The following is a 27728-nucleotide window of genomic DNA, read 5'->3' as shown; positions in this document are numbered from 1 at the left end:
GGCTCGTGGGCAGTCGGCAGGGGCCCGGATGCCCTTCAGAGGCGCTGGCACCCCTCCAGGGCGCCCTCCTCCATTAGAGGTATGGGGCCTCCCCAGCCCTCTAGAGCCCTCGAGACCGCCCTCCAGACGGCGCGCCGCCGACAAGTTGCAGAAATGGGAAACCGAGGCTGCTCGGAGCCGCCGGCCGACATCATCCTCCCCCCGGCTCCGCCCATCTCCCGAGGCAGTAGTGAGGACCCCTCCGGGCTCGGGGTCCAGGTTCCGGCCCCGGGAATGCTCCCCGTGCTGGTGGAACGGGGCCCCTGAGGAGGAGGAGGCCGGAGGCAATTGTAGTTGCCTAGCGACCCGGGCCCAGGAAACCCCTCGGGGGGAGCCGCCGCTGCCGCAGCCGCCGCGTCACCGGCCAGGGGTCACTTCCCCAGGCCCGCGGTCCGGCCCGGCGCCCTCGACCGCGCCGGGCTGTGGGGCCCACATGTCCATCAATGGCGATGCAGCCCTGTGCACCTCCCCGCCTTGCTCCCTCAGTGTGGCCGGTCCGGGTTTCTGTTCCCGGGCCTTCCTACTGCACCTGGAAGAGGCCAGCGTCCAGGCGGGGAGAGGAGCGGCCAAGGAAGACAGGGACGGCACGTGGGCCCAGGGCGCCGTGGGGTAAGCGGCCGACCCCCCGGAAATCCCTACTCCCACCGCCCAACCTTCCCCTTCCCTGCTTTGTGACCAGCACCTGCCTAGGGAGGAGGGCCTTTCAAGGCCTCTCTATCCCTCATTTCTCAAGCAGCCTCCCCCCCCCCCCCGGGGCTACCGCTGAACCCTCGGGGATCACTGCCCACCGGCCCGAAAAGGGGCAACACTAGAGGGGGAATGACAGTCTCTGATGCTCCGTCTCTGACTCCCACCAAGTTGGGTTCTCTACCTCCCCCAGGCCCGAGCCCTATTGCCGGGACCATTTCCTCTGGGCCTTTATGCCCACCGCCCACCCCCAGCTCTGGTTCCCCTCCCTTCCTCATCCTTCATTTCCCGCACTCCCAGCCTTGGGAGTCCGTCCCGTGGCCCGGCCGGGGGCGCTGGGTCACACTAATAGACCTCACAAAACTTCTCCTTCCTCGCGGCAGACCAGCTTCTGCCTACTCTAGCTCATGGTCTCTACAGGCCTCCTTGGCTCCTAGTGTGGCGCCCGGAGAGATTGCTGAATCTTTCACACACTCCCAAGTAATGGGCATGTTTGCAAACTAGCACCAAAGGAGGCTGTGGATTTCTGGCACGGTAACAGAAATTGGAGTGGAGGACTCTTTCAGCCACAAGCATGTGTGCAGTGGCTCCTGATCCTATTGTGAAAAACACCCATCTGGGCTGGAGAAATAAATACAAGAGGGCGGAGAGAGTAAAAAAGCTGAGTCCTATAATACCAAAGTTGGACTCAGAAAATTTGAATTCGTTCTTCTCCATTTATGGTGAATCGGGTGTGTGGGTGTGTGTACATATATATGTGTGTGTATACATATATATATATATATATATATATATATATATATATATATATATATATATATATATATATATATATATATGTACACACAGAGAGAGAGAGAGAGAGAGAGAGAGAGAGAGAGAGAGAGAGAGAGAGAGAGAGTGTATAGGTTATATATATATACACAGAGAGAGACAGAGAGAGTGAGAGAGTGTATAGGTTATACTACACCTATGCATGTAACCTTGACAAATGAATGAATATTTCCCCTCCCTGATCCTTAGCTTCCTCATGGAAAAGATGAGCAAAACTACACTTTTATCACGTATTTAACAAGGACAGTTTAGTAGGGAGATTACAGCCTAGGAGATAACAAATTATCATAATATAAAATAGATCTGAGCCTTCAAGGCATAAACAAGTTATTTATTTATTTGTTTGTTTTTGGCAAAACAACACATATCAACCAACTGGGACAGTGTAATAGGGAGATTACAACCTAGGAGATAACAGGTTACCATAATACAAAATAGATATAAATGCATGAGAGGTATGAACAAAATTGCTCTTTTTATTTTTTAAGCAAACAACACTTTTTTAACAACTTTTTTTTTTCTTTTTTGCTGAGGCAACTGGAGTTAAGTGACTTGCCCAGGGTCACACAGCTAGGATGTGTTAAATATTCATGAGGCCAGATGTGAACCAAAATCCTCCTGACTTCAGGGCTGGTGCTCACTTCACCAACAAAGGGACTCACTGCCCCCCCCCCTTTTTTTTTTTACCAACTTTCTAACAAGAACAGTTTAGCAGAAAGATTACTTTAGAGGTAACAACTTACAAAATAGATATAAGTGCATGAGAGTTTGAACAAAATTGCACTTTATTAGAATTTTAAAAGGGTAGAGATCTTTAGGTAGGTAAATCTTTAGTACCCCTCATTTTGCATTAAGTATGTGGTGCTTGCCTTGTTTCTAAGTCTATGACCTGTGTAGATCATAATGGACTTTAGTAAAGGAAAACCCATGACTTTTATTAATTCCAAATAATTCACTCTGTTTTACTTTTTCTAGAATTTATCTTCCTTCACTTTCCTCTCTTGGTTTCTTGTTAGCCTGATCTTTCTGGCTTCTAGCTGTCTTCAAAGTATCTCCTTACTATAATTAATTTTCTTTTACTGGCTGATTTCTTACAGTGTCACTTGGCATTTTATGTATTCTGTCTTCTTGATACTCCCTTATCCTCTTTTAGGCAGGAAATGTGAAAATTTTGCTTTACTTTTGTGGGTAAGACATTTACATAAATGTGCCTGTCCTACATTTACATAGGAGGATTTTGAGGAAACAGAGGAGCAACTTCAACATAATGGGGAAAAGAAATTCGTTTGGTGGGATCTGTGGCAGTCATCTTCCTATCTCAAATGTCCCTCATGAGGTAAGATATCATTTGGAATTTAAAATACTTTATAAGAATAGCAGTTCTTAGTACCAAGTGGAATTGAATCATTCTCTTAAGAATCCTTTTTAAATTTCATTCTTAGGTGTAATCAGTTTTTCATTTGGTATTTTGGTAAATCAAGTGAAATCAGTTTTTCTTGTGCTTTAAATATGTTTCTAATTGGAAAAGACTTCACTAATATGTTCAGGCAGTGTTCTTTTTCTTGTTTCACTTTTCACAACAAAAGGACTTGTCAGTCAACAAATCAATAAAAAATTTTTTTGAATATCATCTGCAAGGTACTATGAGGTATACAAAAAATAATAATAAGGCAGTCCCTACCCTTAAGATCAAATTCCCATAACACAATCTGGCTGACATGATACAGTATAGTATAGAATATGATGGTTGATTGATGAGCCAAGTCTTCAGACTGTCAGTTGAAGGCAAAACTGGGTTTTGTTGAAAAGGTTTCCCACCTAATCTTAACACAGTTCACAAACTTCCCTTTATATGATTTCTGCTGCACATGTTAGAGTAGTATGCTAGAGTACTAATAAAATCCCTAAATTGAAAGTTACTTTCAAAAAGTCATAGTCACAATCCCATATTATCCCAAATGGAAACAAGGGGTTTAAATCAGTCAAAGAGGAGGAGATTCTGTAGTCCATTTAGTATTCCATTCCATTGTTACATGACTAACTCTTCTGTCAGGACATTTTTTCTTGTAATTAAACTGAGTTCATTCATATTCAGTGGAGATAAAGGACAGCTGCTCTTGATCCTTAATAAAATAATTTTCCATATGCTTTTTAAGATCACAACTCACTTCTCCTTTCACTAGAATGAATTGATCCATATGTTTTTAGTCTTTTTTTTTCCCACTCTTTTTTGAGGACTTTATTCTTTCATTTTCTAATCAATTTTAGTTTCTTTTTGAATTTTTCCTAAGTTTTCCTCCAGTTATGGAGTCCAGTACTAGTAAAGGTATGACCAGTGCTGAATTTAATGGGAACAATGGGCTTAAATATGGTAAGAATTTTGTGGCATCTCAGATCTGATAGTGGTTCCCCAGATGCAGAAAGTTTAATGAACATGCAATTAAGTGCCAATTGAGGGAAATTAAACTATTTTAAATACATCTGTGATAATTAAAGCATTAGCCCCTTTAAAAACCTGTTTTCCTTTGGCTTAAAAGGAAGTGTTGCATAGTGGAGAAAGAGAGAGCTGGCTTCTGAACTAGGAAGACCTGGGTTCAAGTTCCACCTTTGACCTATTCTGGCTGTGTGACCCTGGGCAAGTAATTTAACCTCTCAGTGTGCTAGGCAACTCTTTAAGACTATAAATTGCAGAGAAGGTGCCAATTTGCATTGGTAGAAGGAATTTCTTCATCTGGAAGTTCTCTACATCAGTGAAATCACAGGTCCAGTCCCTATCTCTTTCCTTTGGATTAAAAGCTTGCATCAAGTGTTTCAGGTTTGTATTGGATTGATAACAATATTTGTCTGTTCCCCAACCTTAGTAGTGAACCACAATGTATATGATAAGCACAGGGTAAAAAAAAAAAGAAATTGAAGCATTATTGCTTACTCTAGAGTATGTAGTTTTATATATTATAATGTTTGGTGAATAATAAAAATTGCATTAAGAAAATATAGCTGACCTTCTTTAATACTTAGCGTTAAGTCTATTCTAAAACAAATATTGTTATAGAATTTACCTCACTGGAGTTTGGAATCAGATGTCTTCATTCCTGAAAGTAAAAACCTCCCATCTGGAAGGGAGAGTGCAGCAGGTGGTAAGCAATCCTAGATGTTCATACTTCTCTTGGAAGATAACTCATTTTAAAGGGGGTTTATTTTTAATATACCACCAAACTTATATAAAGACTAACTGTTATTTTTTCATACATGTTCTTTCAGGTAAACTGAAAAAGGTAAGGATAAATAAGTTTGATGTCAATATATAAAATATATTTTTATTAAGTAATGTAGTATTTTTAAGACCTCTTTTTAACCAGTTATTGTTTTAAATTTCAGTTCTTCAGAATTCTTACATGTTTAGAACCATTAGTTAATTTAATGAGGCTGTAGACTACTCATTGTAACTAATACTTGATTGATATGTTAAATTTTTATTAGGTTCAGTAAACCCACAAAAAGAAGTTAGCATTGATAATAAAATGAGCACATTTCCTATTTATTTTTGGAAGGAGCAAATAGCCTTGTAAATTTTGTTAAAGTTTGAGATTATTGTCAATAATTCATTTTGAGGTTGTAAAAAATACTTTATCCTTCCAATTTTGATTAAAATGTTAAAAGTAAAATGTTTTTAAAAAGAGTAAACTTTAGATTGTTTAGGGCTGAACAGTTAATATTTCATTGACACTTTTATATACAAAAGTTTTAACACAACAAATGTATCTAATTCTTTTTTCAGCATATGTTGATTATTTCTGCTAAAATTAGCAGGGATTATTTATTTGTATGTAAGAGCACCCTATTTCAGGGTTTTTCTGTGTATTTCTTGACATAGAACATGAGCAGGGATCTGAGATACATTATATTTTTCTTTTTTAAAAAAATGTTGTTCTGCTTTATAGAATCATTTGGAAATCCCAGTAGAACAACTGATAGAGCTTAGCTTGTCAGAGAACCCACAGAAAAGATCACAGGTGAGATATATTCAACATAAACTAAAGAACATGTTTTAATTTTGTTTTGCATTTTGGCTGTTTTTAAAATGCTAATTTTTTGTTATCAGAACAATAGTAAATCAGGGATGTTTCAGTTCTGGAGCTACCCTCATAATGAAGCAATAACTGTGGAGAATCGGTAAGAGAAATATTATTCAAAGCTAAATCAAATGAAGCAACATTACTTTTTTAGATGAGCTAGCTAATTAAATATGAAATCTTCAAGATATGTAATGTTTCAAAGCTTTCTACTGATTACTAAGTTTTTAACTGGAGGAGGAAAGCATATTAGTATGGATAAAAATAATAGCTCATATTTATAAGGCATTTTATATGGTACACAGAAAATATTTTCCAAAATAATACTGTGAAGTGCTGCCCCCATTTTATAGATAAGAAAACTAAGGCTCAGAGAAATTGTGACTCAGGACTCACATCCAGATCTTCTGATTCAAATCTTCCTTTTCCAGTAGAACATCACAAAAAAAAATGTTCCTTTCGGTAATAGGAAAGTCATATGATACTCCATGTGTGAATAATTAAGAATTAACTGTCAAGTATAATGTTTTAATGTATGTTTGACAGTATTTGATTTACTGCACAGTTGTGATAGGGTTGCCTCTTCTCTCACATTCTGACTAATCCATCTAGTCACTTAGGCTATTGGATAGGTCAGGTTATCTTCTGATGATGTCACTGAACAAGTTGTGCTATTTCACTTCTCTTGTCTTACATTTTTCAGCTCACTTTTGGCATCCTTTTGAATCTCAGCATTAGTGAGTGATGACTAAATGAAAGTACTATTTAAATTTCTGTTTCTAGAAATAGAGCACTGAACAGCAGATTTCATGAATCGACTTCCTCATTGTAGACACTAATATGTGTTCTTTCACTTATACATATATAAGCATACAATTTACATGTATAATATGTGTGTATGTCTGAAGAGAAGAAAAAATATACTATCATTTTAAGAGGAATGTTTTAGATCAAGAAGGTTTATTTCAAAGTCTTCACTGGTTCTGAAAAAGTGACATTCATCCCCATAGTTAACAGCTGTCTAAATAAATTATCTCCCTTTGTGGTCAATGGATGGTATTAGAGTTACCAGAAGGGGAAAAAAAAAAAAAAGGTAAGCTGTAGTAAGCCTTCTGTTACTGTCACATCACAACTTGTCATCCATGGTGACAATTAAAATATATTGTTAATGTGTATGCCCAACAAGTAGAGATCCTGTTAGGTGGAGGGCTGCTGTCAAAGCAGTGGAGCTTATTGATGGATAAGAATTTTCATTTTGAGAGACTTAAAGTGCCCTGTAATGAAATGTTCCAAAAGTTGAATTTTATTCTGGGGATAGGGAATTATAATTTATTAAGTTGGAGTTGGGGATAAGCTATTACAGAAAGACAAGTTTCATTGCAAGGGTCAGTATTTGAGTCAGTATTTAAGAATTATCCCCTCCCCCAACCTAATAGCAGGAGACAAACTTAATAGAATGTTTAAAATGAATTTTCAGTGCTTGTTTTTTTAAGATTGGACCAACATAACTGACTTATATGTCCAAAAAATAATACTTTCCCTCCATTTTAATAGAAAAAATGAAATTTTCAAAAAATTTCAGACAGATTTGATGTGTAGTTTTTATGTTAGATTGAGGAAAGCTGGATTTATAAGCATCAGGAAAATCGTATTACTGCATTTTTTTATATGAAGAGTTCAGTAGTATTAATATTTCTAACTAGCTTAGTAAATAAAAAGCCAAAATAAGTATACTTATTCTCCACATTAATATCAAGATTCTGCCACACAGTCTTTGTTCTTTTCATGTCATTATTAGTGTTACTTTAAAAATGATGATTATTCCTGAAAACATTTTTCTTTGGTAGAAGCTATGTATTTTATTTTGGATTTTTCTCTAAATTTTTGACTTTGCTTTTAAATTTGCTGATGTTTGTCAGAATTATTTTTTAAAACACATATTGGCATAACCGGAATCATGATTAAATGATCTCACCTACTTATTATAAGAACTTTCTTATCTCTCATTCTAGACAAATAAGATAAAATTTTTCATGTGGCTTCAATGTTAACTGGTGCTTTTCAGTATGATAGTTGAAGGTATTGTTTGTTTATGATGATAGAGAAAATGTGAATATAATTAGCTGCTTTTGTTCTAATGGCAAATCATTTCTTTAATTACTAATTAAGACACTTTGTGCCAATCAAAATTTTGTCTGTGACTTGTTTATCTGCAGATCAGATAATATTGAGTATCTTTTGAAGCTTTTAATATCATTCAAACATTTCACAAGAGTAAATTTTAGTTCTAGAAGGACATACAAGGGATGTTTTATCATTAACTTTGTAATAATCAATTTATAATTATTCTTACAATTACATGTCATTAGTGATATTGAGATATTTGCCTTATAGAAAAAATAATAAAAATAAAATTTAAACAATAAAATAAAAATTTTTTCTATTGCAAAGATAAGTAAAAACTAGGGTCTCCACTAATGTTTATCTTTCATTTTTTGTAAAAGATGCATTCTTAGATGTAAAGCAAATCCTTTCTTCACATTGACTTTCATTACAGTTATAAAGGTATGTTCCTATAGAATTAAATTTCCCAATATAAACTGAGGTGAAAATTTTTGGAAAAGAAAGTTAAGTTGTTATTCACCTTCATAGCATGTTGATTCTATTTTCAGAACAAGTTAAAATGTTTTAGCATCATACTTCATCTAGACTCTTACCCTTTTTTTTAAGACCCTGTGATTTCCTTTCTAGCTAAAGGATCTCTTTACTTTTAGAATTTAACATCCTTTCTCTCAATAGAAGAGATTCTCATATAATATGATTTTACCAACCCCAAATTTATTAATATATTACTATTCATATTTATTGAGTTCTTTAACAATTGCCAAGTGTTATTTGAATGACAAAATCAGGCATCATTAGAGCAGTCAGGATAGCTTTGTATATGAGTTCCTTTAGCCTCTTTTCCACCAAACAACTGCCTGGAGTCATTACTGTCCCATCTCAGCTTACTGCAACAGAGCTTTAAAAAGGGTGAAGGAAGGAAGGATGCTGTGACCTCCTGAACTCTCTGCTGAGCCAATTATTCAGTTTGCTATGTGAGCATTAATACTTCAAGAAACTGACAAACCATATAAATTTGGTTTGACATATATTGTTTTATTGTCAAGACTTAATAATAGAATGGAAAAATATGCTAATTCAAATTAAGGTTAAAAGTATATCTGTCATTTTTTTTTTGAGGGCAGATTGTTAAATATTTTCAACCACATTTCTGTCTGTTGCCCTCCATGCTAGCTGCATGTTCCTACCAGGGAAAAGATTGTTGGTAGTTTAGACTTAGTCCGGGAGTAGTGCATCAGATATTAATACTCCCACTTTTGGGACCTAATCCAGGACCTGAAACTCAGATAATCAACAATTCCCTACTATGTGCAAAGCAATGGGGATAATAAAGATTTTTTTTTAAAAATGATCCCTGCTCTCATGGAGCTTTAGTTGTATAGAATAAAACAAATATGGATATATTAAGCATGTTTATATATAAAATAAATAAAAAGTAATTGGTGGGGAGAGGGACCACTTAGTAGCTGACGGGATCAAGAAGGATTCTTTCTTTTTTTATTATTCTTTTATTTTTTATTATAGCTTTTTATTTACAAGATATATGCATGGGTAATTTTTCAGCATTGACAATTGCAAAACCTTTTGTTCTATTTTTTCCCCTCCTTTCCCCCACCCCCTCCCCCAGATGGCAGGTAGACTGATACATGTTAAATATGTTAAACTATGTGTTAAATACAATATATATATATATACATATCAATACAGTTATTTTGCTGCACAAGAAGAATCAGACTTTGAAATAACGTACACTTAACCTGTGAAGGAAATCAAAAATGCAGATGGACAAAAATAGAGGGATTGGAAATGCTATGTCAAGTGGTTCATACTCATTTCCCAGAGTTCTTTCTCTGGGTGTATCTGGTTCTCTTCATTATTGAACAAATGGAACTGATTTGGTTCATCTCATTGTTGAAGAGAGCCACATCCATCAGAATTGATCATCATATAGTATTGTTGTTGAAGTATATAATGATCTTCTGGTCTTGCTCATTTCACTTAGCATCAGTTCATTTAAGTCTCTCCAGGCCTTTCTGAAGTCATACTGCTGGTCATTTCTTACAGAGCAATAATATTCCATAATATTCATATACCACAATTTATTCAGCCATTCTCCAGTTGATGGGCATCCACTCAATTTTCAGTTTCTGGCCACTACGAAAAGGGCTGCCACAAACATTCTTGCACATACAGTCCCTCTCCCTTCTTTAAGTTCTCTTTGGGATATAAGCCCAGTAGTAACACTGATGGATCAAAGAGTATGCACAGTTTAAAGAAGGATTTTTATCAGGTAGTACATGAACTGAGTTTTGAAGAAAACTAAGAATTTTTAAAAGTTAAGGTGAGGAAAGTCCATTTCAGGCATAGGGAATGGGCTATAAAAGTTATAGAGATAGGAGATCAATTATTGTGTGACAGGAACCCAAAGAAGGCCAGTTTGTTTTTACTAAAATAGTATGCTATAGAAGTAGATTATTCTATAATAAGGCTTGAGAAAAAAGGAGAAATTGGTCATGTTATAGAGGATTTTAAGTGCTAAATAGAGAAATTTATATTCTATCTACTGGATCAAGTTGCTACTGGAGTTTATTGAACAGGGAAATTACCCTGTTGTAGGAAAATTGCTTTGGCAGCTGTGTGGAAGGATATATGTTAAATACAATATATGTATATATATCCATACAGTAATTTTGCTGCACAAGAAAAATCAGACTTAGAAATAGTTTTTTTAATTTAATATAATCAAAATTTTCTATTTTGTGATCAACAATGATCTCTAGTTCTTCTTTGGTCACAAATTCCTTTCTCCTCCATAGGTCTGAGCAGTAAACTATATTATGTTCTTCTAATTTATTTATTTATTTATTATAGCTTTTTATTTACAAGATATATGCATGGGTAATTTTTCACCATTGACAGTTGCAAAACCTTTTGTTCTAATTTTCCTCTCCTTCCCCCCACCCTCTCTCCCAGATGGCAGGTTGACCAATATATGTTAAATATGTTAAAGTATAAGTTAAATAATATATATATATACTGGATCAAAGGGTATGCACAGTTTGATAAATTTTTGAGCATAGTTCCAAATTGCTCTCCAGAATGGCTAGATGTAGTCACAATTCCACCAACAATGTATCAGTGTCCCAGTTTTCCCACATCCCCTCCAACATTCTGCATTATCTTTCCCTGTCATTCTAGCTAATCTTACAGGTGTGTAGTGGCATCTCAGTGTTGTCTTAATTTGCATTTCTCTGATTAATAGTGATTTGGAACATTCATAAGAATGGAAATAGTTTCAATTTCATCATCTGAAAATTGTTCATATCCTTTGACCATTTATCAATTGGAGAATGGCTTGATTTCTTATAGAGTCAATTCTCTATATAATTTGGAAATGAGGCCTTTATCAGAACCTTTAACTGTAAAAATGTTTTCCCAGTTTATTGCTTCCCTTCTAATCTTGTCTGCATTAGTTTTGTTTCTACAAAAACTTTTCAGTTTGATATAATAAAAATTATTTATTTTGTGATCAATAATGATCTCTAGTTCTTCTTTGGTCATAAATTCCTTCCTCTTCCACAGGTCTAAGAGGTAAACTATACTATGTTTTTCTAATTTATTTATAATCTCATTCTTTATGCCTAGATCATGAACCCATTTTCACCTTATTTTAGTGTACAGTGTTAAGTGTGGGTCAATGCCTAGTTTCTGCCATACTAATTTCCAATTTTCCCAGCAGTTTTTGTTAAACAGTGAATTCTTATCCCAAAAGCTGGGGTCTTTGGGTTTGTCAAACACTAGATTATTAAAGTTATTGACTATTTTGGCCTGTGAACCTAACCTATTTCACTGATTAACTAGTCTATTTCTTAGCCAATATCAAATGGTTTTGGTGACCTCTGCTTTATAATATAGTTTTAGATCTGGTACAGCTAGGCCACCTTCATTTTTTTTTTTTTTATCATTAGTTCCCTTGAAAATCTTGACCTTTTGTTCTTCCAGATGAATTTTGTTATTTTTTCTAGGTCATTAAAATAGTTTTTTGGGAGTCTGACTGGGATAGCATTAAATAATAAATAGTTTAGTTTAGGTAGAGTTGTCATCTTTATTATATTTGCTTGACCTACCTAAGAGCACTTAATATTTTTCCAATTATTTAAATCTGACTTGATTTGTATGGAAAATGTTTTGTAGTTTTGCTCATATAGTTCCTGATTTTCCCTTGGCAGATAGATTCTCAAATATTTTATACTATCAGCAGTTACTTTAAATGGAATTTTTCTTTGTATCTCTTGCTGTTGGATTTTGTTAGTGATATACAAGAATGCTGATGGTTTATGTGGGTTTATTTTGTATCCTGCAACTTTGCTAAAGTTGTGGATTATTTCTTTAAGTATACCATCATATCATCTGCAAGGAGTGAAAATTTGGTTTCCTCATTATACCTACTTTTAATTCCTTTAATCTCTTTCTCAACATTTATTGCCAAAGCTAGCATTTCTAATACAATATTGCATAGTAATGGTGATAGTGATAGTGGGCAACCTTGTTTCACTCCTGATCTTACTGGAAATGGTTCCAGTTTATCACCATTACATATGATGCTTGCTGATGGTTTTAAATAGATGCTACTGACTATTTTAAGGAAAAGTCCATTTATTCCTATATTCTCAAGTGTTTTTTAATAGGAATGGATATTGGATTTTATCAAAGGCTTTTTCTGCATCTATTGAGATGGTCACATGGTTTTAATTTGGTTATTGATATAGTCAATTATGCTAATAGTTTTCCTAATATTGAACCAGCCCTGCATTCCTGGTATAAATCCTACTTGGTCATGGTGTTTTATCCTAGGGATGTTTTTCTGTAATCTTTTTGCTAATATTTTATTTAAGATTTTTTTTCATCAATATTCATTAGGGAGATTTGTCTATAATTTCTTTCTTTTCAGACTACCTGGTTTAGGTATCAGTACCATGTCTGTGTCATAAAAGGAATTTGGGTAGGAGTCCTTCATTCCCTATTTTTTCAAATAGTTTATATAACGTTGGAGTTAATTGTTCTTTAAATGTTTGGTAGAATTCACATGTAAATCCATCTGGTCCTGGGGATTTTTTCTTAGGGAATTGATTAATAGCTTGTTCTATTTCTTTTTCTAAAATGGGACCATTTAAACAATTTACTTCCTCCTCTGTTAATCTGGAAAGCCTATATTTTTGAAGGTAGTCAAGTCATCCATTTCATTTAGGTTATCAAATTTATTGGCATAAAGTTAGACAAAGTAACTCCTAATTATTGCTCTAATTTCCTTTTCATTAGTGGAAAGTTCTCCCTTTTCATTTTTAAGACTAACAATTTGATTTTCATCTTTCCTTTTTTTTAATCAGATTTACTAAGGGTTTATCTATTTTGTTGGTTTTTTCCTAGAACCAACTCTTAGTTTTATTTATTAATTCAATAATTTTTTACTTTTAATTTTAGAATTTCAAGTTTAGTATTTAATTGGGGTTTTTTAATTTGCCTCTTCTTCTAGCTTTTGAAGTTGCAAGCCCAATTCATTGATCTTTCCTTTCTCTATTTTATTCAAATAAACCTCTAAAGATTTAAAGTTTCCTTTATTACTGCTTTGGCTGCATCCCACAAATTTTGATATGTTGTCTCATAGTTATCATTCTTTTGGGTGAAATTATTAATTATGTCTATGATTTGCTGTTTCATCCATTCATTCTTTAGGATGAGATTATTTAGTTTCCAATTACTTTTTGGTCTATTTACCCCTAGCTTTTTGTTGAATGTAGTTTTTTTTGTTTTTTTTTTTTACATCATGATCTGAAAAGAATGCATTTACTATTTCTGCCTTTATGCATTTAATCTTGAGGTCTTTATGTGCTAATATATGGTCAATTTTTGTATAGGTTCCATGAAATGCTGAAAAGAAAGTGTACTCCTTTCTGTCTCCATTCAATTTTCTCCAAAGATCTATCATACCTAACTTTTCTAATATTCTATTTACCTCTTTAACTTCTTTCTTATTTGTTTTGTGGCTTGATTTATATAATTCTGAGAGTGCAAGATTGAGATCTCCCACTATTATACTTTTGCTGTCTATTTCTTCTTGCAGCTCTCTTAACTTCTCTTTTAGGAAGTTAGATGCTATACCACTTAATGCATATAAGTTTAGTATTGATATTGCTTCATTGTCTATGCTACCCTTTAGCAAGATATAGTTTCCTCCTTTATCTCTTTTAATTAGATCAGTTTCTGCTTTTGCTTGATCTGAGATCAGAATGGCTACCCCTGCTTTTTTGACTTCATCTGAAGCATAATAGATTCCGCTCCAGTCTTTTGCCTTTACTCTATCTCCCTGCTTTAAATATGTTTCCTGTTATCTTCAACATAAAGAAGATCTAACTCACTTCCAGTTGATCAATGATGGACAGAAATAACTATACCCAGAGAAGGAACACTGGGAAGTGAATGTAAAGTGTTAGCACTACTGTCTATCTACCCAGGTTACTTATATCTTCGGAATCTAATACTTAATGTGCAACAAGAAAATGGAATTTACACACATATATTGTATGTAGGTTATATTGTAACACATATAAAATGTATGGGATTGCCTGTCATCAAGGGGAGGGAGTACAGGGAGGGAGGGGATAATTTGGAAAAATGAATACAAGGGGATAATATTATAAAAAAAATTACTCATGCATATATACTATGAAAAAAAAATTATAAATAAAATAAATAAATAAATATGTTTCCTGTAAACAACATATTGTAGGATTCTGGCTTTTGATCCAGTCTGCTATCCACCTCCACTTTATGAGACAGTTCATCACATTCATATTTACAGTTAAAACTACTAATTCTGTATTTCCTACCATCATATTATCCCCAGATTATGCTTTTCTTTTTCTTTCCTCCCTTACCGCCCCCCCAGTATTAAACTTATGGGCCCCACTTGCGTCATGCAGCTCTTTAGAATCCTTCCCACCCCCTTTGAGTCCCTTCCTCTTTCTTATACCTTTCCCTTATTACTCTTTTCCTTTTCCCTTTTCCTCTCCCACTTTTTAATGACGTGAGAGAGAATTCTTTGTAAAATAAACATGTCAGTTATTTTCTCTTTGAGCCAAATCTGATGAGAGTAAGATTCACACAATGTTCTTCCCCGTCCCTAATTTCCCTCAGATATGATAGATTTCCTTTGCCTATTTGTGGGATGTAATTTCCCTCTTTTTATCTCCCCTTTCTACTTTTACTTCCCTTTTTTTGCATTATAACAGTAAAATCAAATTATACATGTGCTCTTTATAAATGCCCATAACAGAAATATAATTCTCAAGAGTTCTTTTTATCTTTTATGCTTCTCTTGAATCCTATATTTGGAGGTCAAACTTTTTGTTTAGCTCTGGTTTTTTCATTAGGAATAAATGGAATTCACCTGTTTCATTGAATGTTCATCTTCTTCCATGGAAGAAAATGCTCAGCTTAGCCGGGTAGATTATTCTTGGCTGCATTCCAAGTTCTTTTGCCTTTTGGAATATCAGATTCCAGGCCCTTCAATCCTTTAATGTGAAAGCAGTTAGATCCTGAGAGATCCTTATTGTGGCTCCTTGGTATTTGAATTGTTTTTTTTCTGTCTACTTGTAATATTTTTTCCTTAGTCTGATAGTTCTGAAATTTGGCCACAATATTCCATGGAGTTTTTATTTTGGGGTCTCTTTCAGAAGATGTTTAATGAATTCTTTCAATGCTTATTTTACCTTCTGATTCTATTACATCTGGGCAGTTCTCTTTGATGATTTCCTATAAAATAGTATCTAGGCTATTTTTTTTATCATAAGTCCAATAATCCTTGGCTTATCTCTCCTAGATATATTTTCCAGATCTGTTGTTTTTCCAAGTAGATATTTAACAATTTTTTCTATTTTTTCATTTTTTGGTTTTGCTTGACTGATTCTTAATATCTCAAGGAATCATTCATTTCTATTTGTTCAATTCTGATTTTTAATGAGTAATTTTCTTCATTAGCTTTTTTTCTTTTTATATATATCCAATTGAGTTTTTAAATGAGTTGTTTTGCTATATTTCACTAAATTTTTTTTTTTTACTGAGCTATTTTTTTCCCCCAATTCACAAATCCTATTTTTCTGAGAGTTCTTTATCTTTTCCAATTCACAAATTCGGTTTCCCTGAGAGTTCTTTTCTTTCCAGTTCACATTTCAGGAAGTTGTTTTCTTTTTCCACTTTATCAAATCTTTCTTTTAGTGAGCTATATGCCTTTTCCATGCTCTCTTGCAGAGCTTCTCTTTCCTTTCCCCATTTTTCTTCTAGCTCTCTTTTAAGATCTTTTATAATTTCTTCTAGGAGAGCCTTGCGTGAAGGGGATCAGATTATATCCCCCTTTGGGATTTTGTCTGGAGACTGTCTGCTATTAGTCTCCTCAGGGTTGGAAACCTGCTCTCTTTCTGTATAGAAGCTATCTATAGTTAGAACTCACTTTGCTTTTTTACTCACTTTTTTAAAGCCTTTAGGGTCTGCCTTCAGAGCAAAGAGGTTACCAGCTTCCTCTACAGACAGGGATAGATGGACAAGTAGCTGTCAGACAGTATTTTCAATATTCTACACCAGTTCTACTCCACTACTACAAGACAGAGTTTTCTACTCTTTCAACAGTTGCTGTTACAGTCTAATCTTTGTGGTATAGCATAAATAATGCTGGATTTTAAGTCAACAGATCTAGATTAAAATCTTGGTTCTTCCACTCTGTGATCATGAGCAAATCACTTAACGAATCTCTATGCCTAAGTTCCTTTTCTGTAAAATGAAGGGATTAGACTCCATGGTCTTTGAAATTCTTTCCAGTTTTAAACTGAGATAATATAAAACTATAGTGGCAACATAGATCTCACTGACAGTGACTCAGCAACCATAACTTCCAGGTTTTTCAGTACTATGTAATAGTTCATCGGGGCTTGGTGACTTGACCACTTTGAGGACTGATTGCTAAGAAGCACTCTTACCAATATCGCTTATCTTGAATTTTCAACTTGAATTTTTTTATGTACATTTGTCTCCTTAGGTAGCTATCCTTTTCCCCCTTCAGAATCATGTTTTATAGACATTTAATTTTTGAGTTTCTCATTTTTGGATTGATGTAATATTAGACTGTGGGTTCTTGCCTCTGAACTGTTTCACATATGTTCTTCCATAAACCTAGAGTACATGTCAGACTATGTCTACCTTTCTTTTCCTGCATCACTGTTTCTAAGATGGGGTGGTCAGTTTCTTTTTAAGTTAAAATAATAAGGGTCAGCTAAGTGGCACAGTGGATAGAGCACCAGCCCTGAAGTCAGGAGGAACTGACTTCAAAACTGGCCTCAGACACTTAACATATTCTAGCTGTGTGTCGACCCTGGGCAAGTCACTTACCCCCCCAATTGCCTCAGAGGAAAAAAAAAAAAAAAGTTACCATAATTTTGACATGAGCAGTTTTTTCCTTATTGGTTAGATTAAGATTCAGCATTGTAACTTTTTTCTTGCTTCTTTTATTTTGAAGAAATAACCATTAAGTTTCTGCTTTTTTGTGAAGTGAATAGATGTAAAGTTTTTCATCATTAAGATAAGCCAGCTCAGCATCCGATTTGTTATGTTTCCTGAATTCCTTTTCTGTTTTTTTTTTTCCAAGGAGTCTATAAAATTTACTCCCACAATAGTATCACTTTTTTTTCCTGTGGATCTTCTCTACATTATTCTTTTTTCCATTTTCCCCTCTTTTCTCTGGTTCTTGGATTTTCTTACTTTGTGTTTATTTCCTCAATATTCAGTGCTACTTTGCTGTTCCTTTCTTTTTTTACTCCTTTTGAACTAAATATTCAGTCCATTAGGGCCCACAGTGTGCCAAGCATTGTGTGAGGATCTGGATGTATAGCTATAGAAGAATTTTTTATCTTTCTATAGTCATGTTACAGTAATAAGTCTAATCCCACTCAGTCTTAAGGATAGCATATGTGTTTTAAATTTGTCTCCATCAGGGTTGCTAGTTTACCCTGTTGATCACCCATATTTTTTGCATTCACTTATAAATAGCTGAAGCTGTGGATTTCATTGCCAGTTTTTTTTTTCTTGATTATAGATTCCTTTGAATGTTGGGCCTCTTTACTGTTATTCTTATATTCAGAATTATAATTGGTGCTTTCTGGCCTCCTGCTGCTTTTTCTGTTTAAAGCCATTCAAATAAAGGAAAAAACATGTATTTTATCAGTGTTTGTTGACCCATTGTAAGTATTTTAAGTCTTTGTACCAGGATTCTATATCCTATTCTCAGACACATATTTTTAAGAAGCTTTTCACTTCCTGCATCTTCCTTCCTTCTGAAGCCTCCTCTTTTATTTGACAGTATGATATGCCATTTTTGCCAAGAAATTTTTAAATATAATGCCCTATTTTTCTTAATTGTGATTGCATAGTACTTTTCTTCCTCTCTTCTTAATGTATTAAAAACACTTATACTTTTCCTTGAATTAGGAAAGCAGATACATCCCTAATGTCGTATAGCCTATTTTTAAAAATCCCTAATCTGAGTTGTGGTTTTGGTTCTGGGATTAACATGCTATATAATTTGACATGTCACCCATGTCTTCCTTTCCTCATCTGTTTGTGGACTAAATATTAACAATTCACACTTGTTTACTGATTTGTGGTTTGTAAAATACTGTTACAAACAACTCTGTGGAGTAGGTAACATATGAATTATCCCCATTTCACAGATGAGGAAATTGAGGGTTGAAGAATTTAACTGGCTTTCTCATCATCATGTAGCTAGTAAATGGCAAAATTTGGAATGTGAATGTGAATTCGAGTCCAGTATTGTTGCCTTTCTTTTATTCCTTGCTGCTTTGGTTTTCCAGATCTAAATTCTGTGATTTAGATATTAAAGCTAAAGTGGGAATTAAATCCATGGGAAAAAGGGATATGTGTGGTATTTATGCAAAAATACATAAAAGTACATGGCATAGAAGGTGGTCTTAAAAATACTTTAAAAGCATCATACTCTACTTTGATATGGTGAGGCATATGTAAAACAGTGTACTTTAGTGATTGAAATAAGTCAAGATAAGTTAGGGGATACCTTTTAGAAGATATAGTTGAACCAGATTTTGAAGAATGGAAACTCAGTGGGTAAAAAGAGGGAACTATGTATTTTATTGGGAGAAATAATAGCTGGTGCAAAGGACTGGATGAAAGACTCTGTCATATACCAGAGCAGGTTATAGTCCTGGTCAGACCACATATATAGGAGTTTCATTCTGGACTTTCCCAAGGACTTGAAAGAATAGTGACAGGTTGAGGATACATATATTCAAAAACATGTCATATAAATGTCATTTGAAAGAACTGAGAATGTTAAAGCCTAGAGGAAAAGATTCAGATATTAGAAAGATTTGTAGAATTAGAGATTGTGTTATGTAACCCCAAAAAGAATGTTATGTAACCCCAAGAATCAGTAGGTAAAAGTTAGAGAGGCAAGTTTCTGTTCAATATATAGAAAATCTTTCTTAGAATGAGAGTTATCTAAAATAGAATGTGCTGCTTTGGGAGAAAATCTTTAAGCCCAAACTAGTTGAACATTTGTCAGCGTTATTATAATTTAGTTATTAGAAAGGATACAATGTGACCTCTGATGTACCTTCTAAGCTCTTACTCTTCTGCGATTCTAGGGGAGCCAGCAAATGTGAAAGGCTGTGGTGGATGTGTGTCGGTGAATAACAAGCAATTAAGTTGGTGAAATTGGGAAGATTGAGGAAGATAGAGAAGCCTTTATGATCAGACAGGAATTTGGATTAGATGTGAAATGTGATGTTGCTCCTTCTAATAAATAATAGCTGACATTTATATAGCAATTTACATTTAGTTTTGCAATTAGAAGACCTGAGATTTTAGTTACAACTGTGACACTTATTAGCCATATGAAACTGGGTAAGCCTTTTCTCTGAGGCTCAGTGTCCTCATTTGGAAAATTGGGATTGTGAGTCATATTTCTTACCTTGCCAGATTTGTAAATCTTAGAGCACTTATATAAATGTGAGCTATTATTATTATTATTATTATATATAAATGAATAGGAAAGGTACTATGGTTATGATGCTTCTGGTGGGGGGAGGGGGTAGATAGACTTTTGTAATCTCTAATCTGCCCTAATCTAGAATGTGCTTAAATTAATTTAAAAATAATTTGTCATGCCTTTAATATGAGATGTAATTAGAACTGAAAATAATTTTACCTTGCATATTTATGCAAAATAAGTCCTGGCCTTTAGATAGAAATATGGTTTAATAATTGATTGGTAACTTAACTCAGAATACTTAGTTTAGTTCATAGATAATTATTAAGGATTCTTAAAGTTATCATCTTCTCTATAGGTTTCTATAGTTAAAATTCAAAATAGCTATTTGTCAGTCTTCAAATTTTATCACTTATGTTACTTTGTTCATTTCTATAGCATTCTAACTCTAGTAAATAAATCTAATTTTTTTGAAGGGATTTCCAAAAATCTTCAATGGAAAGTGGCTTTAATATAAATAGTAATCCTCTAAGGCTCTTCACTCTGAACCATTCACTAACAGATGCTTCAGTTGACAAGCAAGCTAGTTCTTACTCTGGACTACAACAAGACATGCCATTAAGTCTCTGCTGGCCTTATGCTGATGGAGACTTTTGTAAAGATAGAAGTGAATCTCAGAGTAACTCATATCTAGCTATAGAAAGCAATAATGGTGAAACTTTATCTGCTTCAAATTGGAACACGAAATATGGGAATAGCAGCATAGAAGAAAATCTTACTGACGAAAGTGATTTATCAGAAAATGAAAAAGTAAGTGATACATTACTCACTTACTTTAAAAAGATGGACCTAAACTTAAAGCCAGAAGTAATAGAAGACTTTGAAGAATCATTTTTAGAACAGCCAAGTGAAGTATTTTCATATCCTGATTTTCTCCCACCACCTTTTAATACTATAGACTTGCACAAACTGGCCTTCTCAAAATCTGAAAATTGGAAAGTGGCATTAGATCCTATAGAAAGTTCCATTGAGCAATTGATAGGTCGTTTATTGGAGATGGAAAGGATACAGCATCTAACTATACAAAAGGAAAAGCCAAAGATACCAGCCAATTGCTCTACTCAAGTCATTACTGAAAGGCCCAGTTCATCCAAAGGTTCATCCAAACAGAAGCCAGCAAGATATCCTGAATCTGTGCCCCTTCAGACAGCTTGTACAGATAAAAATAGAGAAAAAAGAAAAAACACTAATTTTTGCAAACTTGAGCAGAATACTTCAAAATGCAGTTGGAACAATGGTGGTAAATATAAGTGGAATTCCAGACCACCATCTATCAGAAGCTCTTCTACTACAAAACAGATCATTGCTACTTATGATGACTTTAAAATCCCCAAAGGTTCCTCTTTAAGTCCATGCCAAGAAGTTTCATCCAGGCCCACGTCAAGCCATTCCATTGCTCAAGCAACTCAACCATTGGTTAAAATGGTTTCAACAAGATGTCTACAGCCAAAGTCTCCGATACCTGTTACATCCCTCTCTCTTTTTTTGCCTGAGGCACAAGAAGGCAAACCATCAAGAAGCAAAAAGAAACTTTATCGGAAAAATATAGCTGTAAATAGACCATTACATGTTCAGAAGAGGCATTGTTTATCTCCTTCATCTACAGCTAAATGTGAGAAGTGTTCACATGTTGACCAAAAATAACCTTTTTTTTCTGTCTTTATTCTCATTGGGAACAAACCTAGCCCACCAAACCGATTGAAATCTGATTTCTCACTCCCAGTTAGAGATAGTTCAAACTTAAACCCCAAAGATTATTTGATGTGAAGTAAATCTTGTGAAAATTACTTTGTCTTCACATAAAAGTGGGAGTTTTAATGATGACAGATTTAAGAAATCTTTGTTTTGTCACCAAGAAACATTTTTACTGAGAAAACCAAATTCTATACTGTCCTTTTGCTGTGACTGTTTTCCAGTGTAATTACATCAAACATCAATAAATTGAATAATTGTCTTTAATTGTACTGCTAATTATTTCATTGGAATATTCATTTGTTTTGTTTGAAAAGGAATATATGTAATATATACTGGTATTATAATAGCAATTTTTGGTGATACTCTACCATCTCCTCTTACAGCAACTTAAAAAAAAAAAAAAAATTTCCTTATTCCAATTATGTAGTGTCCAGGCTAGCTTTCTGGAGGTCCTTCGGATGGGCCTTAAGTCTTAGCAGGATAGTTTACTGTCTCCTTTAGTTTTTCCCAGTTTAACTCCTTCAGTCTGTTCACTGATTTGACTGACCTTGTCCCTAGTTCTCTCAGCCTTTACAGCCTTATTACAATTGCATCATTATAGTATACTAAATATGTGTGAACTAGAGAATGATTCCACTGAGTTAAAACTTTATCCTTGTTTCAAGTATACTTTTCCAGAGTTCCAGCCCTAACCACAATTATTTTTTTTCACTCATTCCTTTTTATCCTTCCTTCTTTCATACCTGTCCTTTGCCTATGTATTTCAGGGAGTTCATATTAGCAATTAAAGCTAAAGTGGTTACTAACTCAAGGGCTAAATTAATAATACCATGTACTTATGCCTTTTGAAGACTTATTTTTATTTCCTGGGCCTTGTCAAGTACTTTTAAAAAGGATGCTAGAGGATCAATCAAAAAGATCTGAAATTAGGTCCACTTGTTTCACAGGCACATTAGGAAAAAGAAACTGTGATTTAATCATTGTAGGAAAACCATCCCTTTTAATTTTTCCACCAATGCTGCTCAGAAATTTTGTAGATTGTCCAGATTGTCCTGTTGAATGATTTGCCTAGAGACATACGGTAATTTTCAGACAGGATTTTTGCTAACCTTGGCTGCTGCCTCTGTAGAGAAGATTGAATCATGAAATAACAGTGTGTCTTATTTCACTTTATTTCCCACAGCACTTGATATAGTATGCATATAGTGGGTACTCAAACAATTTTTAAATTAAATTCTGTTCTTCCTACCACCAAACCACAGCTTGGTTATTATTTCTAATGTTTCTCTCATTGCTACATATAAAACTCTTATGTGTACCAGATCATATATGAATTTACATGTAAATTTTCAGCAGTTTTGATTTCAACTTTTCAATACTTAAAAGGACTATCATAGAACAGGGAGCAAATTTGTGTTACATTGTTCCAAACTGAAAATTAAGATCCAAAGGGTATAGATTTTAGAAAAATATTAGAATGGCATCCAGATTATGCAACAATGCCTGTGTAAGAGATGCTTTCAAAGATATCTTTATCAAAAGCAATGTGACTGAATGGCCATCTTGAATGTATAATGATGTAACCAGGCTTTTTGCCTTTTATTAAAGAGATTGTTCTGAATGGCCTCAAAGGTCTTATCTAGTCTTAAAATGCTGTAATCCAACAGCAGTGACAAGAAAAATCCTTCTATGTAAGAAGTGATGGTAGTTATTAGCTTTTCTATTCCCTTCATTTGGAATATCACACCAACTTTTTTTTCTTAATTACTAATTTATAATTTAGCAATTGACTTTCAAAATTGCCTCAATTTGAAAAACTCTACCTTGACTATAACTATATGAGAAAAACGTCAGTAAATGAGATTTTGTATTCAAAATTTCTGAAATTTTTACTTTGCAAAGACTGCCAACATGGGAATTTCTTTCATATATGGGGGGAGGGGAATTAACTGAAATATTTTCAAAAAACAGATATAAAATGATTTGTATTATAGAGGCAGTTATGACTTTTATAGCCCATTTTATATGCTGATACTTCTCCCAATAGCATGCATTGCACGACCCTCTATACCTCATTATCTGATTAAATTGCTCTGGCCAATACATTGATGAGCCTTTTTAAAATCCCACTTTATCTGGATTCATTTAGCATTTCCAACTAAATTAAGACCTATTGGAAGTTGCCTTTAGCCTTCAAGAAACCAGTTATTTTCATGCCACCATGAAACTTTAGAATAAGATTTTAGGTGGCCTGGAACTACAAGTTTATGAGTATGAACTCCCCCTGTGGAATCCCTCAATCAAAGCGTATTAGCAATTCATTCAAGTCTTAGTTACCTGCAGCAGGCTGAATATATAGAATTGCCATCACAGCTTCTATCATTTAGCACTAGGAACCCAAATCTTCCATGCTGCATGACTTCAGGCCACTTCTGTATTTATATGAAGATCAAGCAGGACATAATGGCACAGCAGGGACCCTGAGACCGAAGATTTCAAGCTTATATTCTGAAGGTTTAAATATGACCAGGGAATTGGCTGTCTACACTGAGTTAGGTATCAGTCAGCAAGTCCCCGAGAATATTTTCCTAAGGGATGACAATCTGGCCCAGGTGAAAGGAATAGGTCAGAATAGGTCCTATGGCAAATCTGAATGGGAATGGGTCCCATTAGTAATGATATTTATATAGCCCTGCAATGTTTGCAAAGCCTTTACCTAATATTTTATAATCAATCACTTTAGGAGGGAGGTGCTCTCATTTCTATTTTATAAATGAAGCAGACAGAAGCTGTGACTTGCCAGGAGTCAGTTATTTTAATTGTGACCTGGCTGCTTAATAAATGTTAATGTGTGTTAAGGGTAAAGTCACATCCCCATCCTGATACTTATTCCTCTGAAAGATGTAGATTTCCTATAATTGTTTAAGATTCATGTAAATAATATGTATACATTTAATAGATACATATTGTATATATATTATAATAATATACATATAATATATACATTTTGTAGGGTTGCAAATGTTCTTGATCTGCTGCTTTCAACGCCCAAATTAAGTCTTCTCAGAATTTCCCCCCTACATTATTTGTACTGTAGATGTTAATTCCTTTTTAGATAAGGAAAACAATAACTAGCTCATTTGATTCAATCTGGAAAAATAAATCCCAGTCATCATCAATCCCACTTTTTAAAAACAAACAAAAGAGCATTTTCAGAGAAGCATATTTATTTCAGAAACTCTTATGATGTTATACAGTTCAAATTGATAAAAGAAGAAATCTCAAAATTTGTACTGTTAACTTAAAATTTCATGTCTTTCAAAGTTTAAGAAGTTTAGTTCTGTTTTTTTGTTGATATTCTTTACAAATAATTTTGCTAAATGACCAAAAAACTGAAATTATCCTTTCTTTGAAAGCTGATTACTTCCAATACAAGTACAGTCTATTTAAATAAGCACAGTGGTCTAAGAAAACCAGTAAGTGAATCAAATGTAGAAAACAAAGACAGGATAATCAATTTCAAAACAATCAAAACTAAATAGAGCCTTGGGATGCTCCAATTAGTGGGTCTTCATTGTGTCCTTATAAAACTTGGAAATATTTTATTTTCATTCTCATATGATACTCCATTTACCTTACATCTTATTGTAAGATGTATCCAAAAAAGTTGCTTTTTTTCCCCATTTAATTCATTTCAGAGGCATGCAAACAAGACTGGAGATAAGAAATCTATCCTTCCAAAACAGACTTCTTATAATCTTAACTTTAAAACTTAATTGGCTACAAAATATGGAAGATTAAATGCCTCAGAATATTTATGGCAAATGATAGAAATAGTACAGTAATAACATAGCAATTTTTATGTACTATAATGCAGTTTTATAGTAGCCCACTGCATTAAATATTTGGAAAATAGAACAAATAATTCTAAATTAAGAAGTGGTGAATTCTAACTTTGGTTGATAAGGTATCTTAAAATTCTCAAAAATGTTTGAGAAATTTGTTCATTTTAGTCTTAGGGTGAAGGGTAGGAAATAAACAGTGGATTAAGTTCCCTTTCCAATCACCAAACCTTCACATAATAGGCTTTTTGAGCACTCATGGCAGTAGGCTACCCATTTCTAAACCAATAGTTTACCATTTTCCCTGGCACACCTAAGACCAGTTAGGAAAAAAAGCTAACACACATCAACCTCAAGATCAAAGTTAGCCCCCTTCCCCCCAAAAAAAGATAAAAAAACAAAAAAAGCATGCTGAAATCAATTTTCTTTCTCTTGTCAAATGAGTGTCCTTTAATGAAAGAATTGTACATTACTTCTGTATTTGAAATTTGTACTGTATTTTCCTTGATGCTAAAAAATTATTGTGATCTGATTTAGGGTTTATATATATGCTCTATCTTTGAAAGCTATTTTGAGATAGTAAAAGCTAAACAGCATTATTTGCACACCTAAGCATTTTATTAATAATTTATAAGGTTACAGCATATGCCTTTGATACTGTGGGAAACAATCAAGTATTTTAAAAGTATATTAAAAGAAATAAAACATACAACACAAATACTTAAAACAATGTTTTTGCCATTTAGCAGTTTAGAAATGTTTCTGAAAATCATCCTTCTAAAATAAAGGCATATAGAATACCAAATTCAAATGGAGAGGGAAAAAAAAAAAAAAACTAGAGTAAGAGAGGCACATTTCATCAAGTGACCAATAAGTAAACAAAGAAAATGTGCTCCTTAATGCTTATTACAGTTCAACATGCCATGAAATAATTAAGTTGTATCTTCAACATTGCAGAGAAACAGGCTCCCATATCTTGATCATTTAAATGCAAAAGGTTCTTCTGAAGAATAGTCACTTACCCTATATACGGAGGGAAAAGAGAGATTAAGAAAGGAATAGCATGCTATTTTACCTACAAAAATGACTGCAGAGTACTTATAAATTAACTTAAGAATACATTATGACACAGTAAAGACAAATGAACTTGGTGATTATTCCAGTAAAATAGTATAGTACATTCCATCCAGAAGTAAAAGTTTAAAAATCGTGCCTCTGGCACATGTAGAGTATGATTAGGTACTTGGTAATATAGTACTGTATACATCTCTAATTTTCATAATATGCCTCAAAAAAGAAGCAGCTCTAATCTTTATCAATAACAAAATGTACAGGATATATTCCTTGTCCTAAATTTGTAGTAGGCAAAGGATTGTTTTAATGACAAAAATTTTGTTATCAGCCTACAGAGCCACAGTGCTTCTGATCAAATACTCTGAAAATAAAGTACAGATAAAGCAGAGTATGGGGAAAGCAAATGTTGGAATGAAACAACAAATTTTATGTCTTCTACATGACAATTTGACAAGCTAATTTGTCAGTACAATAAAAATGCCCCAGGTTCAAAGATAATTACTAAAATGATCAAGAACAACCTGAATTTTACTTAAGGAACATGCTAACAGATATATGTGACATCATCTTCTAAAATCTGGTATTTTTTCAATCAGTATGAAAAGTGAGCCATTAGTACATTGGGAAATTAGCATGGCTATAAGTTAAGGATAACTACAGAGGTTGGTAGGAGCTTGAAATAGATAAGATCTTCATAAAAGAGCTTCAATATTTTTATTAATTTAAATGTCTCTGGCAAAAGTAAGTTTGAGCCTGAGGAAAATAAGTTTAAAATGCCTGTCTCTAAGCTTTTCACACCTACTACTACTATATAACACTTAGATTTTATAATTGTGATGAGAAAGAAAAAATAATCTTTGATTATCCTGCTGGTATGAAAATTTCAAGATCATTAATGGAATACTTTCTTAAAATAAGTATTAAAGATTAAGAATCACTGGGAGGTAAATTATTTGCTAATCTTCCCTGCACCTGGCCTATTTAACAAAAGTTAAGACTGAAAATAACTAGTTAAAGAAAAGATGGATTCTGGCAAATGACTCTCCATTCCCTCCCCCCAACAACAAAAATTTTTAAGTTGCTATTTTAAAATATATAATTTACAACAACTAATTTCATTACTGGTTGCCTTTTGAAAGCAAAAGATGTAAGTGACTTTGAATGAAAAAATTCAAATGACAGGATCATAGACTTAAGAGCTGGACCTTAGGGGTCACAGATCTGCTCCAT

The 27728-nt window shown here is 34.1% G+C and overlaps 1 protein-coding gene across 1 annotated transcript; it reads left to right on the top strand.

The window, feature by feature from the left end:
• On the top strand, positions 1-21841 carry FAM217A (family with sequence similarity 217 member A). Its single transcript, XM_074270790.1, has 7 exons — positions 1-648; positions 2791-2896; positions 4613-4697; positions 4822-4835; positions 5502-5573; positions 5663-5733; positions 20304-21841. The coding sequence occupies exons 1-7, from the start codon at positions 29-31 to the stop codon at positions 21529-21531; spliced, it is 2196 nt and encodes a 731-aa protein (XP_074126891.1). The 5' UTR covers positions 1-28; the 3' UTR covers positions 21532-21841.
• The last annotated feature ends 5887 nt before the right edge of the window (positions 21842-27728 follow it).

The sequence above is a fragment of the Sminthopsis crassicaudata genome, chromosome 1 (assembly GCF_048593235.1).
Source record: "Sminthopsis crassicaudata isolate SCR6 chromosome 1, ASM4859323v1, whole genome shotgun sequence".
Lineage (NCBI taxonomy): Eukaryota > Metazoa > Chordata > Mammalia > Dasyuromorphia > Dasyuridae > Sminthopsis > Sminthopsis crassicaudata.
The sequence above is the reverse complement of the archived record's forward strand: the minus strand, read 5'-3'. Positions and strand labels throughout refer to the sequence as shown.

Excerpts from the sequence above, each read along its gene's own strand:
- FAM217A (XM_074270790.1), top strand. The coding sequence starts at position 29 with ATGCCCTTCAGAGGCGCTGGCACCCCTCCAGGGCGCCCTCCTCCATTA. Across the intron at positions 5,574-5,662 it reads ACCCACAGAAAAGATCACAG|AACAATAGTAAATCAGGGAT; the intron begins GTGAGATATATT and ends TTTTGTTATCAG. Across the intron at positions 5,734-20,303 it reads GCAATAACTGTGGAGAATCG|GGATTTCCAAAAATCTTCAA; the intron begins GTAAGAGAAATA and ends ATTTTTTTGAAG.